This window comes from Amyelois transitella, chromosome 3, assembly GCF_032362555.1.
Source record: "Amyelois transitella isolate CPQ chromosome 3, ilAmyTran1.1, whole genome shotgun sequence".
Taxonomy (NCBI): Eukaryota; Metazoa; Arthropoda; class Insecta; order Lepidoptera; family Pyralidae; genus Amyelois; species Amyelois transitella.
Window position 1 is genome coordinate 13,137,408 of NC_083506.1, and position 17,459 is coordinate 13,154,866.

Here is a 17,459-nt window from a genome sequence, read left to right on the forward strand (position 1 = left end):
GTGAGTCGACAAAGGAGACTGCTATTGGTATTAAACACGATAGTTTTGCTATAGAACGCAGTATCTGCATCTATACTAATATTATAAAGCTGAAGAGTTTGTTTGTTTGTTTGAACGCGCTAATCTCAGGCACTACTGGTTAGAATTGAAAATTTTATTTTGTGTTGAATAGACCATTTATCGAGGAAGGCTTTAGGCTATATAACATCACGCTGCAACTATAAGGAGCGAAGAAGTAATGGAAAATGTGAAAAAAACGGGGGAAATTATTGAGGACTTCAATGATACCCAAAATAACTATTCTATGTGGACGGAGTCGCGGGCACAGCTAGTTATAGTAATAAAAATCATAGGTATCCAATTAAGAAACTTGTCTTCCCTACTCTTTGAGATTGAATTCTCAACTAAAGATACAGAGAAAGATTTCGAGTTAACATGTAATGTTGTTGGTCAGTATGCAAATTTACATATATAACCACGTCTTTATCCCTTACGGGGTAGATAAAGGCAACATTCTCGATAAGGCTGAAAGATCACATTTAGCTGTGTGACTCAATGATGGAATTGAGATTTAACTATATGGTGACAGGTTGTATGTAAATTTATTGCAAAAAAGTATGTTCCACTCATAAATTATACTATACGTATGTATACTCATAACTATCAAAACGAGTAAAAATATAATACCTTATTTAGAAGAAACATGGTTTCCCTTATTTATGCTTTTTAATAATTATATAAGAAACTGAGTTCCCAATTCAGTATAGTACGTATAGTAATAAATAGTATAGTAAGTCATAGTACCCCGTACCTCGAGATTAACTAACTAATCCTTTTCCTAAAATAATTATAATTAAGTAAAATAGATAAATAAAACCATTTTAATAAAACCATTCTACCTATCAACTTTTAAACTTGTACCTATTCTTGTTTTAGTTTTTTTATTATTTTCTTTTTCGAATAAATTATTGTTACTTTTACCTTTGTAACTTTTATATTTATTTAAAAAAATAAAAGCTACAAGATATCAAAAAAACTTGACAAATTAAACACCAGTTTCACAGTGATAAAGTTATTCTGCTGTTTGAAACGAATGTGCGCAATAACAAGTTGTTTAGAACACAAACAGCAATATAGTTGCAACTCTGCACGTGTAGATCTGCACTCCTAATGGTATAAAGGGACATATACGCACAAATGTGCCGTGTGGTTCCTGGAACCATTAAAAAAAAGAATAAAACCACTCCATCTATTTCTCATGGATGTATCTAATAAAAGGCGAATTAAGGATAGGTTTATAAACTTGGGATTCTTCATTTATGCGATGGGCTAACAACCTCTCACTATTTAAATCTCAATTCTATAATCAAGCCTAATACCTGAATGTGCCTTATCAGTCTTTTCAAGACTGTTGGCTCTGTCTACCCCGCAAGGGATATAGACGTGACTATATGTATGTGTACACACAAACACACGCAGTTATCGATACTTTCATTATTTCAGCCGTTAGTCGTTCACTGCTGTACTCGTATATAGTTCTCCCCCAACGCCTTCCACGTCGCTCGCTTGAATATACTTTAGATACATATAAACATATTCCTCTCCAGGTGAGGTGAGGATGCAACCGGGACTAAAGTTAGGAGGAAGAAAACAAAATGTAATTCACAAATAATTCCGACCTTACATATTTACAAAACCGCATAACACAACGCACGTTACAAAAAATAAAGAGCTTTAAGCTATTACAATAAATATGTACAAAGTGGCTTCCGAGAAAGTATTTCAAAGCCACTTATCATCAAAATTGTGCTTCCGCCACGCACATTGCAAAAAAGCTTTCCGCCCGCCGACGGGTGATGTGGAAATGTTGACATAGTACGGTGTGGCCAACCCCTCAGTTAAATTGTAGATGTACAGTTTCTTTCGATGCCTAATCAGTTTTGAAATCATAAATGAACAATTTTTTTTCTTATATGAATCTTATACCTACAATCTATAATCTTATAAATGGAAAAAGTTATATAAAAGTGCCGTGTGGTTTCCAGCACTAAATGTCTTTAACATGTCGTAAAAGGCGAAGTAAAGGGATTCTTCTTTAAAATGCTGCAGTGCAGTTTGTAACTGCTTCTTCTGCATTGACGCTTTGGAAGAAGCAGTAAACTTAGTTTCAAGTAAATTTATTTGACGTCAACCATTGTTGTGAAATCAAAAGGTATGACAATTATTAAGTGGTATTGAAATGTCCCATAATAATAATGAATAAGGCGATGAGCTAGCAACCTGTCACTATTTGAATCTCAATTGTATCAAGCTTAACGTGGCCTTCCAGTCCTTTCAGGACTGTTGGCTTTATCTACTTCGAAATGGATATTGTGTATGTAGGTTTTTTTTACTACGCTTTTATTAGCTTGGGTTGTATCTATGTATGTAACGGAATCTTTGAGCTTAATTTTCACTGGTTTCTAAACGTCTGATCAACTTGGAACTTTGCACACATATCAAGGACCGATGACAATGCAATATTTTGATAAGAGTTTCTCATTATCCTTATTAAAACTGTCAGGATTAATAAATTCATTTTTAGATAGCTCTGTCTCTCTTACTCTCCTACGAAGGCGTAGGAGAGTAAGAGAGACAGAGCTAGCACGCTAGCGATTTCTGGAGTTTACGACTTACTCTTTCGAACTTGCGTGAATACTAATAAGCCTCATACACGTAGATTTACTCTATTTGACATTTATATAAGATGTTTGATGACAACCTCGATTTATTAACGCTTTTCATAGATTATAATTACAATAAATTAATCAGAACATAAACTTTGAAATTATTTTACGAAACAAAACTTTCGGAAGTAAAGAGGGAATTTATTGTGATCAAAATAATTTTAATCATCAATTATCGAGTAGATTATAATCTACATAAATGAAATTAACAAAAATGAATTGAAAAACCCAAACTGGAACTTGGCATCTCGTTTTGATTGTGTTAATATATCCCTCGGTTTCTTTTCTCTCTGCCCGTTATATCTATTCTGATTGATTTTGTGTCAAGGTCAGTCCTGGCCTACCTTTGGACTAACAGTCGATAAAGAAGGAATTAAATATAATACAAATATATCGTAAATCACTCACTAAAACGAAAATAATTTTCATTCAGAAAAACAAGGCTCGACCTTCATACAATGATCTATATTGGAAAAAGTCTGTTGCATGTTAATTATGTCAGTATATTATGTTGTTATCTCTTTGTCTTAGATGGTTGCGAAGGTCTTTTCTAGTAAGACAGTTATACTAGAAGTGTTAACTTCCAAAAAATAATCGTATAAAAAAACTAAAAAACTACTCTTTTATTGCTAATCGAACTAAAAAATAGAAAATAAAAATTAATGACAAAGGAATTATAAAACAGTAGTAGCAAGTCGAACAATCAGTTATAGTCAATTACCTCCGATTAAAATTATAACAAAATTAAATTTATAAACAAAACAATTTAAATCGGAGTAAAAAGCGTGGGGTGCTTGATGTAGTAAATATTAAAATCATTCTATTAGCATATATTTATGACAAGAGAGTTATGAAAATGAAGTAAAATGCACCCCACGCTTTTTACTCCGATTTAAATTGTTTTGTTTCTAAATTTAATTTTGTTATAATTTTAATCGGAGGTAATTGACTATAACTGATTGTTCGACTTGCTACTACTGTTTTATAATTCCTTTGTCATTAATTTTTATTTTCTATTTTTTAGTTCGATTAGCAATAAAAGTGTAGTTTTTTAGTTTTTTTTTAAACTATTATTTATTTATCTTTTCCATTTAAAAGTCACTCGACAAAGAATTTCACGGAATTAACTTAAATTAGCTCAATTCGAGCTTTATTTTTTGGCCTTGCCATCATCAAGGAAGTCACTAAAAACGGATATTCATGTCTCGATAAACGTTGGTACATTTTTCAAAGGAGATACAGTTTTCTACCATTTGAATTAACAGTAACTCTAGACTGCAGTTGGCAACACTGGCAGCAAGGGACCGTAAAATGGAAAGCTCGGGTAGCTAACAGAATCACATGTGACGGCTGCGAGAGCTTTTTGCGAGCTTTTAAACATTTTAGTTTAATTTTGGCGACGACCAAAGTGTTTTGTTACGTTTTTAAGTTAATAAAATTAAATGTTCTTAAATAAATATTAGTTATTATCTTTGTTCTTTATTCGTTTCTATAAGTCAACACAATTGGCTAGAATATTTATTTTTTTACATAGTACCTAAGGACGCCATCGAGAATTACAAAATTTCATTCTTCCGCTCATTTTAATGACACACTGCTAGAATTAGAATAAAAAAATACTTGACCTGTAATTTAGGACTAGTCTTCTGAACTATAAATTCATATAATCCAACTAATATTATAAATGCGAAAGTCATTTTATTTGTTTGTTTGTTACCTCATCACGGTTATCAACTGAATTATTTTTGAAATATCACGTATATAATATTAAAGGTCTGGAGAAGCCAAAGGGTTCATTTTATTCCGGTAAAAACTATATAGTTCGGATGTTACAGGTTAGGTTGTACCACGGACAAAGCCTTGGCGAGCCACTAGTTTAACATGAAGTTAATAACTTACATACATACATACATAAACTCACGCCTCTTTCCCGGAGGGGTAGGCAGAGACTACCTCTTTCCACTTGCCACGATCTATGCATATTTCCTTCGCTTCATCCACATTCATAACTCTCTTCATGCAAGCTCGGCGATTTCGGGTACTTTTGACCTTTTAATAACTTAAATCCTACTTCCTACTACTATTATAAAGGCGAAAGTTTGTATGGATGTATGGATGTTTGTTACTCTTTCACGCAAAAACTACTGAACCGATTACCATGAAATTTGGTATGTAGGTAGCTGAAGACCCAGAATAACACATAGGCTACTTTTTATCCCAGAGTTCCCGCGGGATTGATAGGGTTTCCATGCGGACGAAGTCGCGGGCGGCCTCTAGTATCTCATAATACGGCATACCGCGAACAACACAGTTATTCCGACAATGCGCGGCGAAGTCGGAATGTTCCCAATCCAATACAACTAGTCGTAGCGAGTTGCATTTCGTGTTTCTGCTGGTATACATTGTAAATTCTGCCAACTACCTACATACAATATAAAACAATACGATACGATACGATACGATACTATACGATACAAATTATCTTTATTGCCCATAAAAAATTACATACGTAGTAGAAACATTATGACTCTAATTCAAATTCAATTCAAATTCAAATTCAAAATTTTTATTAATTAATATAGGATACTTTATATCGCTTAATAATTGTCAAAACGTATGGTTTAACGACATTGGTTGACGTCAAAAACGTTGACTGTGTTGAGCAAAGGCAGACTATCTCTTCCAGTCAACCTTTGGGTAGTGAAAGGTAAAACATGGAACCAGGTGGGCATAACCTCACAGATATTAGTGTACATATAATAAACAAACTACATACATGAACTATAATTATGATCATGTTATATAGTCACGTCTTTAACCCTCATGGGTTAGCCAGAGCCAGTAGTATGTTACTTAACATATACACTTATCCCTTATTCTATATCCCTTATACTTATTACTACATTGATAATTTAAATTTTTACTAATTTTGAATTTTACTAATTTTAATTTTTACTAAATTTAAATTTTTACTACATACAGGTATTGTTTCAATTGATCTTAGCGATAAGTCCGCCTTTGCTCAACATATTCGTAATGTAATTCTACTACATACATTTCAGCTACTGTTCCAATTGATCTAACGAACCTCTAACACTTTGATACGAGTACACAATTCGAAGCGGGAAACGGCGTTTGTGAGCAAACTGTACGATACCGTACCATCTGACAGCTGATTGTTACACGATTCAGATTCCTTTGAGGTTTAGCGGGCGGAAAAGTGCAAAGAACTCGTTAAACTTGAATCGAAATCAACAGAATTTTGTTTTTTATCCCATATAAAAGTATCCGTAAAGCTGTAGAAAAAGGAGCTAGTGAAATAACCACTTTTAATTCTTGATCTTTAGTTGACATTAAGTATAGGATCCGTCCTAGAGAATTACCTACATTTAATAATTCAAATGTTCCTTCAGACAAATCTAAACAAAAGACCAACCAATCACGCTGTTTCATTGCTTGATAATGAAATATGATTTGAGATTCAAATAGTGACAGGTTGCTAGCCCATCGCGTAAAAGAAGAATCCCAAGTTTATAGGTCTATCCCTTAGTCGCCTTTTACGACATCCGTGGGAAAGAGATGGAGAGATATGTAAATACAATAGTGATATATCTTATATAGATCTATCTTACTACAATGTAAGTGCCGTGTGGTTCCCGGCACCAATACAAAAAAGAATAGAACCACTCCATCTCTTTCCCATGGATGTCGTAAAAGGCGACTAAGGGATAGGCTTACAAACTTTGAATTCTTTTTTAGGCGTTGGGCTAGCAACCTGTCACTATTTGAATCTCAATTCTATCATAAAGCCAAATAGCTGAACGTGGCCATTCAGTCTTTTCAAGACTGTTGGCTCTGTCTACCCCGCAAGGGATATAGACGTGACCATGTGTGTGTGTGTCTTACTACAATCCTAGCCGTAACAGAACAGTAATGTACATCAATGTGAATGTGAACTAGAAATGTGCAACTTATCAGCTAACTGTAATACAATACTGATCCCTTTGAGGTGTAGCGAGCGGAATGGAGCTGCTCCATAGTTCCACACTGTTCGGATTTAGATCGAACTTAAATTTCGGCCATTTTGAATGCGTGCAGGATCGACTAAAATTTTCGGGAGTTAGAATGGATTTTGACAACGACCGTCATTGGAATAAAAATTTGAGGTTTAAATTTTACCACGAAAATGTTATTACCTAGGGTTACAGAGGTTATAATCTTAATCAGTGGATATAGTTGTATCTTTGCTTGTATGTGTGTGTGTTAATGATCGCATAGGTATTGAACAGATAGACAATAAAATATAGCTTTTCTGAGGGTTTGATACTTTTTATCACAAATTGCAACGATAACTCCATAGATCTTAGAGAGCACCAGTACAAAAAGAATAGGACCAATCCATCTCTTTCCTATGGATGTCGTAAAAGGCGACTAAGGCTATACATATATAGGCTTACAAACTTGGGATTCTTTTTTTAGGCGATGGGCTAGCAACCGGTCACTATTTGAATCTGAATCCTATCATCAAGCCAAATAGCTGAGCGTGGCCTATCAGTCTTTTCAAGGCTGTTAACTCTGTCTACTCCACAAGGAATATAGACGTGACCATATATGTATGTATGTATGTATAAATGAAATAAAAACAATGCACGCATAATCAGTACAAAATGTCTAAACCTCTGCATCAGATTCACTGCCTTGTAAAAACATTACAATTCAAATATAAGCAGAAACATCTCATGTAATCTTATCAGATGCCGACACGACTCGGGGAATAACCCAGTCTCTGTACACGATGCACTATCATTACGACTCGTGCACAGAGCAACACAGACAGACGGGGATCGGTGGGCAGTGCTCTGTGCATCTTGTACTCTTGCCAGATCGATATGCGACCGCAAATTGTCTTGTCGAATCGCAAACATCTCACTTTTGGGATTTAGATTTTGTTCGCTCTGTTTTGAGTTAGAATGATTTGGCAAGTCTTAGTAAATTGTGTTAAGATGATGATAGTTTAGGTGTTACATCGTGTTCTCCTTCTTATTTGGAAATTATATTTACTATATAGGTAATCACGCCTTTATCCCTTACGGGGTCGAAAGAGCCAGATTAAAAAGCCACATTCAGCTGTATGGCGTAATTATAGAATTGACATTCAAATAGTGAGAAGTCGCTAACCCATCGCCTTAAAGTTGAATCCCATGTTTGATAGCCTCTCCCTAAGTTGCTTTTTACGAAATCAAAAAAAAGTGGTCCTATTCTAAAGTGCACCTAAGCGGCAAGAAATTATAAGTTGGATTGTTGCAATTCTACACAAGCGCTTCGGAAGCGGTCATAGTTATAATTAGATTTAAGTGATGTGACGTTAATAAGTGATACCTTCTTGTATCCAATTTTGAATATAAATCTATCCTATACTATTCTATCTATATTCTATTGAATCCCAATTCCATCATAAAGCCAAACAGCAGAACGTGGCCTATCAGTCTTTTCAAGACTGTTTGCTCTGTCTACCCCGCAAGGGATATAGACGTGTCGTGTGCCGTGTGGTGCCCGGCACCATTACAAAAAAGAATAGGACCACTCCATCTCTTTCCCATGGATGTCGTAAAAGGCGACGAAGGAATAGGCTTACAAACTTGGGATTCTTAGTTAGGCGATGAGCTAGCAACCTGTCACTATTTGAATCTCAATTCCATCATAAAGCCAAACAGCTGAACGTGGCCTATCAGTCTTTTCAACACTTGGCTACCCTACCCCGCAAGGGATATAGATGTGACCATATGTATGTATGTATGATATAGACGTCATTATATGAATGTATGTATATATTCTATTCTATTCTAGATGCTGAGGGACATGCGGGGCGCCGGCAGCGAAGGCTCCCCCCACAAGTTCAGGGTGCTCCAACTAGCGCTCAATGCCATTGCGCTGCTCGCAATCACCGCCGCGCTCTTTGCATACTTCCGAGCCAACCCCGCTGTCCAGGTGAGGGTCATAGAAATATCTATTTAATTCTAGGATATATCATGTATTTATATGTTTAATTCTCATATATCACTCGATAACTCTCGGCCTGATCGATTTGCCAACACCGCCGCGCTCTTCGCATACTTCCGAGCCAACCCTGCTGTCCAGGTGAGGGTCATGGAAATATCTATTTAATTCTAGGACATATCATGTATGTATATGTGTATCATTCTATACGATCATAACTATATACAATAGTCCCGGAGGAGTAGGCAGGGACTACATATTTCCACTTGAAATATCTTTAGTATTTCGGTATATCCACATTTATAACTCTCTTCATGCAAACTCGTCGGTTCAAGTTACTCTTTTGAGGATCTTGCAAATATATGTCAAATTCTGCAATCTATGTAAGTATGTTAATAACAGATGTCTAAATGTAAAGATGCTTTTGATGAGAATCACGAAACGCTAGACAAATCGTAAGAAAAAAATCTTAGGGTTATTTCAACTACAAAATAAAAATCGGTTGTCTGTAAAGTCGGTTTACTGGCGATAGTTGAACGTGACAACGTCTTTAGAAAATACTGATGAAATGGTAGTATCTTTCAAAAGAAAATTTTAATTAACTATCGTAAGTATAAACAATTGACACCACATTCACTTTTCACTGCACTGCTGAAACTCGACCAAAACATGTAAGTATATGTACTATAGTATAGCAGCTGTCTACGCAGACGTATCGCTCACTCAAGTAGGAGAGAGACGGATGTCGAACGCTGCCGAACGCGAAGGCCGATTGTGCCTCTTTGTCGCTCGTTCCGCGCTCTCGCTTGCACTTCTCGCCTTAGGTACATGGAACGCCTCAGAGCGAGGTAACGCCGCATGAGTCATGTTTTTTCGTGCGTGCAGCCGGCTCAATCGAATTACAAGACGTTGTCACGTCAAAAGTACTTAATAGATATGTCTAGATAATGAAAAACATATACGCTAATATTACACACGTCTTCCACGTTAAGTACACACCCTGACGTCGACTCGTCGAAAGCCAAATGTAATTAAGTTGGGTATAATTCAAAACGAGAACACAAATTACACGGGAATTCCCCGCACAGCCGCTTTCCGTTCTCACTCGGCCTCCACACACAAGACCGTTCGTCGTTTGAAATTCAAAGAGTTCCAATTCATCCGGCGGCGGCTCGTAGTTAAAAACAATCGTCTGCCTCCCGACGAATTTGTAGGAATTCCCTTTTAACAGAATTTCACAATTGTATTGTGCCTTTTTCGTCTTTGTTTTGTTTTGTTTTCTTTTTGACTGGAAGTTGGGGAAATAATGTAAATTTTTGACATTGTGAATTAGACACGTTTAGAGTAGGCGTGTGTTCGTTATACAAGAGTGAATATTGGTAGCCCTACGGAAAAGAGGTTTAATGCATGTCAGAATTTAGACATTTTAAATTGTTTTAATTAAGAAACAAGGTAACCACTGTATCGTCACGTGGCCAAAAAAGATGGCAAGAACTTGGAACAACTGATGTTCACGTCGGACGGAAAGTCGAGGGCAAGCGACCTAAAGGAAGAACACCATAAATATGGTCCGACCAGATCCGCCATGAATACCTTGGACTCACAACTCCACGACATCACTCAACATTTAATAATTACAAATAAAATATACACAGATTACACGATTGAAGCCTTGAAGTAAGTGCGAGACTTGAGTTACTAGATTTAGAGTTACTAGCTCAACGATACTATATTTTATAACAAATACTTATAAAGATAAACATCCAAGACCCAGGCCACTCAGAGAAAGTTCATTTCTCATCATGCCCTGACCGGGATTCGAACCCGGGACCTCTGGTGTTACAGACAAGCGCACTACCGCTGCGCCACAGAGGCCGTCAAATATCTTCGGAGAGATAATTATTTCATAGGGAGATCACGACCCTCACACATGGGAAGAAGGACCAAGGAGGAGGTGAAAGCACTGTATGTTTGTCAGTACAAAATGCACATCACTCTATGATTACTTACTGTACGATGAGAAGTTATGAGAAAACTTGCGTCAGTAAATATCAATTTAAAGTTTGAGCACACCTGTGCTTCATGAACGAACTTTATTAATGTTGTGACACACTTATATACATACATATAATCACGTCTTTATTCCTTGCGGGGTAGACAGAGTCAACAGTCCTGAAAAGACTGATAGGCCACGTTCAGCTATTTGGCTTTAAGATAGAACTGAGATTCAAATAGTGACAGGTTGCTAGGCCCATAGCCTTAAAGAAGAATCCCAAGTTTATAAGCCAACCCCTTAGTCGCCTTTTACGATATCCATGGGAGAGAGATGGAGTGGTCCTATTCTTTTTTCCATTAGTGCCGGGAACCACACGGTAACACACCTCATGCTTCTTTTTCTAATAATTAAACCTCTCAGTATAAAAAATCTAGTCTCAGGAATGAATACGGAATGGTTTGGTCATACATAATTATATCATCATGGACTGATCAAAAAATCACAAAGTATAAACGCGAAAGCTATCATATTTGTTTGTTACCTCTTCACGGGTTTTCTACTAAATTAATCTTAATATCACGTATATATGTATAACTAGAGGCCGCCCGCGACTTCGTCCGCATGAAAACCCTATCAATCCCGCGGGAACTCTGGGATAAAAAGTAGCCTATGTGTTATTCTGGGTCTTCAGCTACCTACATACCAAATTTCATGGTAATCGGTTCAGTAGTTTTTGCGTGAAAGAGTAACAAACATCCATACAAACTTTCGCCTTTATAATAGTAGTAGGACTAAGAGTCTGGAGAAAGACATAGTATACCTTTCATTTCGGTTAAAACTACAGTTCCCGTAGGATTTGCGAAAAATCCTAATTCTTTTGTAGGTGGCGTTAAATTCCTCGCTTTTTATAAGTGGCGTTAAATTCTTCGCGTTTTGAAGAGGGTTCTCTAATTTCATTGTTTTTGTAGATAACCTAAAATTCTTTATCGTCAAATGAGAACATCTGAGAGTTGGCACTTATTTAAAAGTTAACATGTTTCTTAAGTGTATATCCTCTACCAGAATTCTTTGTGCCGTGTGGTTTCCGGCACTAAAAGAAGGGCTTGGCACTTATATGAATTCCCAGTAAAAGTAGCTGTGAAAGCATTACAGACATTCGTTTAGACAGATAGACTTTCGCATTTATATCACAATAACTAACTTCCAGCGAAATTCACTCAGTGATTATGAGCGTTGTAAGATATGTCTGACAGCTTACCTTTTTTATGTATAAAATATATACTTTTTGATCCTCTTAACGTTTTGACGAAATATTTCTATTCAAATCACCTAAACGCAAAATAAAAAGTTTACAGAAAAAATATTACTTATAACAATTAAATATGCGGCCATATTTTTTCTTCAATCACTGGTTTAAATTTGAAATGTTCTATGGCTCCATTCGTAAGTCATCGAGTGTTTTCGAGCTCAGAAGAAACCACATATGCTGTCACTGTCGTATTGTGCGGAATGAAAAGAGATAGGAACAGTAAAATAAAGCGGCGTGTTCATATTGCACTATATGTTTGTTTGTCCCTGGAATATTTTTTTTAATTTTTTTTTTTATTTATTTATTCGGTAAACAAAAAATATTGTGTTCGAATTTATAAAAAATCTTAAATCTAGGTATTTATAAAAATAAAATATAATGTTACTACTTACTTACATACATTAAATTAAATTTAAATTCACTTAGGGAGTAACAACATTTTTTAACAAGAAGGGCCCTCAACTTTTTGTTAAAAATGTTTCGACTGCGTATAGTCTTTAACTCTATAGGCAACTTGTTGAAAAAAACCACTGTTTGGAAACGTACACCTTGCGTTATCACTCTTAGAGTAGGATGTATTCCTGTCCTTAAGTTCTTTCTACGGCTGTTTTCTCTCTCAATCATTTCTTCTTCAGACTCGTAGAGATGCCTTTCTTTATATAGGTAAGAAGCTATTGCTAAGTGATTATGCTGCTGAGGTCAGACAAGAGTCGCTTCGTGTAAGCACCTGAATTACTTAATCGTGGATCGTAATAATATAAGAACCCTGTTATCATTTCCAAACATATTCAAATTCAAAATTTTTATTCATTGTTATAGGATACTTCATATCGCTTAATAATTGTCAAATCTTTTGGTTTCACAACATTGTTTGACGTCAAATAAATTACTTACAACTAAGTTACTGCCGCTTCCAAGGCGTCAGTGCAAAAGAAGCGGTTACAAACTGCACTGAAGCATTTTCTTCATATCGGTATGCAAATGGAACTAACGTCAAAAAATTATGCAAAAATCGCAGCCAAAGTCAGAATCTTGAAATTTTAAAGAAGCATATACATATGTGTACCTTCGTTATTTTTTACTCAGCCTAAGGCAATACCCACAAAGGGCGACCGCACACCACAACATTATTTTTCAGTAGTCTTTGAGTCGGGATTTCCCCACATTAAGATTTCGCCGCACCTTTCACAACCGTTTATTTAAGCGATTTGCAGCGCGGACCGTAGTTAATGGTGGCCGTGGATTTTGGTTATCTTTTGAGATTTTCTTTGATAGTTCTTTTAGGGTTCCTCAAAAGTCGATGACGAATTCTTTACTTTTTTAAATTTTATACAAATGTGACACTGATCGACATTAAAAGTTGTACATAAATATACATACACACATACACATTGTCACGTTTATATCCCTTACGGGTTCGACAGAGCCAACGGTCTTGAAAAGACAGATAGGTCATAGGCAGATAGAATCGAGACTGATATAGTGACAAGTTGCTAGCCCGTCGCTTAAAAGAAGAATCCCAAGTTTATAATAAGCCTATCCCTTAGTTGGCTTTTATGACATCTATGGGAAAGAGATGGAGTTATCCTATTCTTTTATCTATTGGTACCGGAAACCACGCGGCACAATAGTTATTTATAGCCTATAAGTTTATAAGTACATAAATAGATTTCTTTAGAAGTACCTATAGAAGAATCAAGTTTTTAAAAGCATTGCAAGAAAAAACACTCTGTTCAGAGGACCCGTGGACCTACTTATATGAAACTAGTTACGAGACAATGTATTGCTCTTACCAACTTTACGCAAACTTGCCTTTTGATTTAATTAGTGTTTAAGATTAATAAATATAAATACATATATACGGGACAAATTACATTGATTTAGCCTCGAAGTAAGTTCGAGAATTGCGTTACGAGACACTAACTCAACGATACTATGTTTTATAAATACTTATATAGATAAACATTCAAGACCCAAGCCAATCAGAAAAAGTTATTTTCTCATCATGCCCTGGCCGGGATTCGAACCCGGGACCTCCGGTGTCACAGACAAGCGGGCTACCGCTGCGCCACAGAGGCCGCAATTCAATGACGGAATGGAGATTCAAATAATGACAGACTGCTACCCCATCTCCTAAAATAAGAAATCCCTTATGTCGTTTTTTACGAAATTCATAGGAAAAAGATGGAGTGTACCTATTATTTTTTTCTATTAGTGCTTGGAACCACACGGCACTGTTAAACAATCTCTGAAATAATTTCAAATCCTACTTCTATGTCAACACGTCGTCGCCACAGATCTGGCAAAATCTTTCTGCACACATACATAAATATAATCACGTTAATATCCCTTGTGGGGTGGACAGAGCCAACAGACAGACACGTTCAGCTGCCCGCAATATTTCTGCAACAGAATTTAATTTATTTTTGAAATTGCAATTAAGTTTAATTGCTGACATATTTGACGAAGAATGCGTCGGAGGAGAGTAAGGAAAGAATGTGGGGAAGGAACGTAAAATTTTAGTGTTGCAGCCACCTGAGCTATAAAATTGTATCATTACGAGCGGCGGGCAGGGTAATGGCGGGTTTTTGCGGTGAAAGAAATGTCGGAAAGCGGACCCCGGGGTTCGAAATACTGCGGTTAATATAACACTAGATAAATTAGCGAAGATGAGAATATCCTGTTCTTTTTTTTCTATTGGTGCCGTGTGGTTCCCGGCACCAATACAAAAAAAGAATAGGACCACTCCATCTCTTTCCCATGGATGTCGGTAAAAGGCGACTGAAGGATAGGCTTACATCTTTGGGATTCTTTTTAGACGATGGGCCAGCAACCTATCACTATTTGAATCTCAATTCTATCATGAAGCCAAATAGCTGAACGTGGCCATTCCGTCTTTTCAAGACTGTTGGCTCTGTCTACCTCGCAAGGGATATAGACGGTGACCATACGTATGTATGTATAAGAATAGTGGAGTTAAGCGAATTTATTCACTAGTATAAGAGTTGTTCTCCGCGAATTAAGAGGATGCCCAATTGAACAACAATACAACTATATTTTATCTGCAACCGCTTTAAAAATGTCACGCATTTTCCTTCATTTCCGGTTTCCCCTGGACACACGGCTTCCGGTCCGTGTCACGAGCCCTCACGGAACGGATATGTGTGTCCCGCCGGAAACTGTTTTTATTGGTCTAGAATTTATGTGCTCTCTGACTTTTTATAGTATAACACAACGTACGAGCTTTAATGATATAAAGTCTTCCGTCACTGACTGACTGAGTGACTAACGGAAAACGAGCAGCCCAAACCCGCTTGGTCTTGAAATTTGAAATCTAGCATGTAAATAAAAATTAATAAAAATTAAAATAAAATAAAATTAACATAAGAGCCAACAGTCTTCAAAGACTGAAAGTCTACGTTCAGTTGTTTGATTTAATGATAGAATTGAGATTCATACCGTCACAGGCTACCAGGTTCATTAAGAAGACCATCTACTTATTTAATCTTCTTAATATTTTATTGCCGTGTGGTTTCTGGCACCAATACAAAAAAGAATAGGATCACTCCATCTCTTTCCCATGGATGTCGTAAAAGGCGACTAAAGGATAGGCTTACAAACTTGGGATTCTTTTTTAGGCGATGGGCTAGCAACCTGTCACTATTTGAATCTCAATTCTATCATTAAGCCAAATAGCTGAACGTGAACATTCAGTCTTTTCAAGACTGTTGGCTCTGTCTACCCCACACGGGATATAGACGTGACCATATGTATGTATGTTATATTTTATCGAAAGAGTACAATTTATCGCTAGTTTAGACAACATTTTAAAGATAATCTAAAATCAATATTGATGGATATCCCTCGTAAACAAGTTATTCCTAGAGAAGATCTCAGTATCGATCCATTGTTTCAGCTATACTTATGTTATTCTCGAAATATGTTTACGTTGTATTCGTTATAAATAGAATAAATCTTGTATTGAGACGTGCTTAACTTTGAGTGCTCTGAACATAGATATAATTCAATATAGTAGCGTAAGATCCTACTAATATAATAAATGCGAAAGTTTGTGAGTATGTCAGGGTGTCAGTATAGATGTTTGTTACACTTTTACGCAAAAACTACGGAAACGATTACGATGAAATTTGGTATGTAGGTAGCTGAAGACCCAGAATAACATAAAGGCTACTTTTTATCCCGGAGTTCCCGCGGAATTGATTGTTTGACCTCTAGTTGACAATATATGTGTTCTTAAATGCGTAATGCGTAGAAAGACACACGTCTAAAAGCCTGAATGCAACCCGATTTGGAATCACAACCATATCTATCTTTTTCTGACGGAATAGTGTCAATTTTTGTTTATTTTCATGGATTGCCTATCTAAGTGTGTATTTAGGTCTATGGTTGTGGAAGAGAATAATATATTTCTACCAGTTATTTTACCAATATTTTTATGACTTACTGTAACAATAAGTTGTACTATGATGGAAGTGCTTTTATTGTTATGAGTTTAGACAGTTTACCAAAGTATGCGAGATTAAGGTGATATTATAGATTACGATGTTAGATGATTAAAATATAAAATATATTTAATTATACTTAGTGCCGTGTGGTTCCCGGTACCAATACAAAAAATAATAGGACCACTTTGTCTCTTTCCCATGGGTGTCGTAAAAGGCGACTAAAGGATAGGCTTACAAACTTGGGATTCTTTTTAGGCAATAGGCTAGCAACCTGTCACTATTTGAATCTATTCTATCATTAAGCCAAATAGCTGAACGTGGCCATTCAGTCTTTTCAAGACTGTTGGCTTTGTCTACCCCGCAAGGGATATAGACGTAACCATATGTATGTATGTATACTTATACTTATATAAATAAAATTGTTACTAACTACATAACTTTTCTCAGGGCTTGATGTAAAGTGTTAAGCAATTTTTCTATTATACAAGGTACAGAAACCGTTATTTCTCGTCTCTACTACTACGATAACGCTCTCATAACTCGTATCTCTAATCCAAGGTGCAGGAGCCTTCAAACTAGCTTGTGCTAAATTACAGCATAATCCGACAGACACTTTGGCCAATTGCCAAAGCTTACTTCCAATCAAATTATACATCGATGTATTTATTTTCAACAGTACGTATCACAAGTGGTGAACCGGTCCACGGTGGTGACATGGCCGGCCCCCACCGACCCCCCGGGCTCCAGGAACCCCGCGCCCGGGGTCTGCCTGCCCGTCATCGTCAGCTTTTGCCATCAACACCGCATATCCTACAACTACACCGTCTTCCCAAACTACATCGGCCATTTTGGTCAGAGGGATGCGCAACAAGTAAGTGATTTATCTGATTTCGCGTTGGATTATACTAATTATCTATACTAATATTATAAAGCTGAAGAGTTTGTTTGTTTGTTTGAACGCGCTA

At 36.4% G+C, this 17,459-nt stretch overlaps 1 protein-coding gene across 1 annotated transcript in view; it reads left to right on the forward strand.

The window, feature by feature from the left end:
* The window catches only part of LOC106132963 (atrial natriuretic peptide-converting enzyme), a 137,292-nt gene that overhangs the window by 89,944 nt on the left and 29,889 nt on the right, over positions 1–17,459 (forward strand). The window contains exons 5-6 of the mRNA XM_060949075.1: positions 8,574–8,714; positions 17,171–17,365. Of these exons, the coding sequence (XP_060805058.1) occupies positions 8,574–8,714; positions 17,171–17,365 (336 nt within the window). The remainder of the gene's footprint in view (positions 1–8,573; positions 8,715–17,170; positions 17,366–17,459) is intronic.